Genomic DNA, 951 nt, shown 5'->3' with positions numbered 1-951 from the left:
AATCTATATATATTGAAGCCTAAGTGACCAAATGACTGGTCATTCGGTCTCTATGATGCACACTGTCCACCAGGGGACAGACACTCAATGTGGGAGCTACCCCCTGGTGGTCAGTGTGCTCCCACAGCTGGAGCACCCGCTCAGCCAGAAGACAGGCTCACAGCTGGCGAGCGCAGTGGCGGTGGCCGAGCCGCTCCCACCTCCACAGCAGCGCTAAGGAGCAGCAAGTCAAGCGGTAAGGAGCCAGCAGGTGGGTGTTTAGGAGCAAGGGGTCCCAGATTGTGAGAGGGTGCAGGCCGGGCTGAGGGACCCCCCCCCCACACACACACACACACACAAATTTTGTGCATTGGGTCTCTAGTATACGTATAATCTAAAAAAAATCCAACAACCTAAAAAACAACTCGACAGAGCGGAAGCGCGTGAAGGCAGGGGAGCGAGGTGTTGTGGGACTGGAGACCCACATGGCAGTTTCTGACATTAAGCAAAAATTTAAGCTGGATCCCCTAACAAAAGTACCCAGCTCCCACGGCAAGAGGGATAAAGATTTACCAGGATCTCTCCCATGCCAATTAGGGCACAAAGAAAGGAAGTTGAGAGCTTCACAAATTCAAGCCTTCCAAGATGCCTACTACTTCTTTACCAAGGATAAAACCGGCGTGTTGATTTTCATGGAATGATGTGCACTTTAGCTAAGGTGGGAATGCATCTAACCAAGCATGATGTCTATAGTGAATTAAAATATGCTGATATTGACCGAGATGGGAAAGTGAATTTCTCAGACTTTATAAAGGTGCTAACAGATAAGGACCGCTTCCTTAGAGCTGTGGTTCCAGAAAAAGACAAGTGTTTAGATTTTGCTGGCAACCCAGGGATCCTGTTGTTTGAAATTCTATCAAAGCTTGTAGAGATTTCAGCCTTATCCAGAAAGGCTATAATAAAATTTGTAAG

General features: G+C 47.7%; 1 protein-coding gene across 1 annotated transcript in view; it reads left to right on the top strand.

Annotated features, from left to right (window-relative positions):
• Nucleotides 1-464: 464 nt before the first annotated feature.
• The window catches only part of LOC102768796 (EF-hand calcium-binding domain-containing protein 3-like), a 2,354-nt gene continuing 1,867 nt past the window's right edge, over nucleotides 465-951 (top strand). The window contains 1 exon segment of the mRNA XM_015559754.1: nucleotides 465-592. Within this exon segment, the coding sequence (XP_015415240.1) occupies nucleotides 465-592 (128 nt within the window).

The sequence above is a fragment of the Myotis davidii genome, unplaced genomic scaffold (genome assembly GCF_000327345.1).
Source record: "Myotis davidii unplaced genomic scaffold, ASM32734v1 scaffold53, whole genome shotgun sequence".
Lineage (NCBI taxonomy): Eukaryota > Metazoa > Chordata > Mammalia > Chiroptera > Vespertilionidae > Myotis > Myotis davidii.
This window is presented reverse-complemented; position numbering and strand designations above follow the sequence as displayed.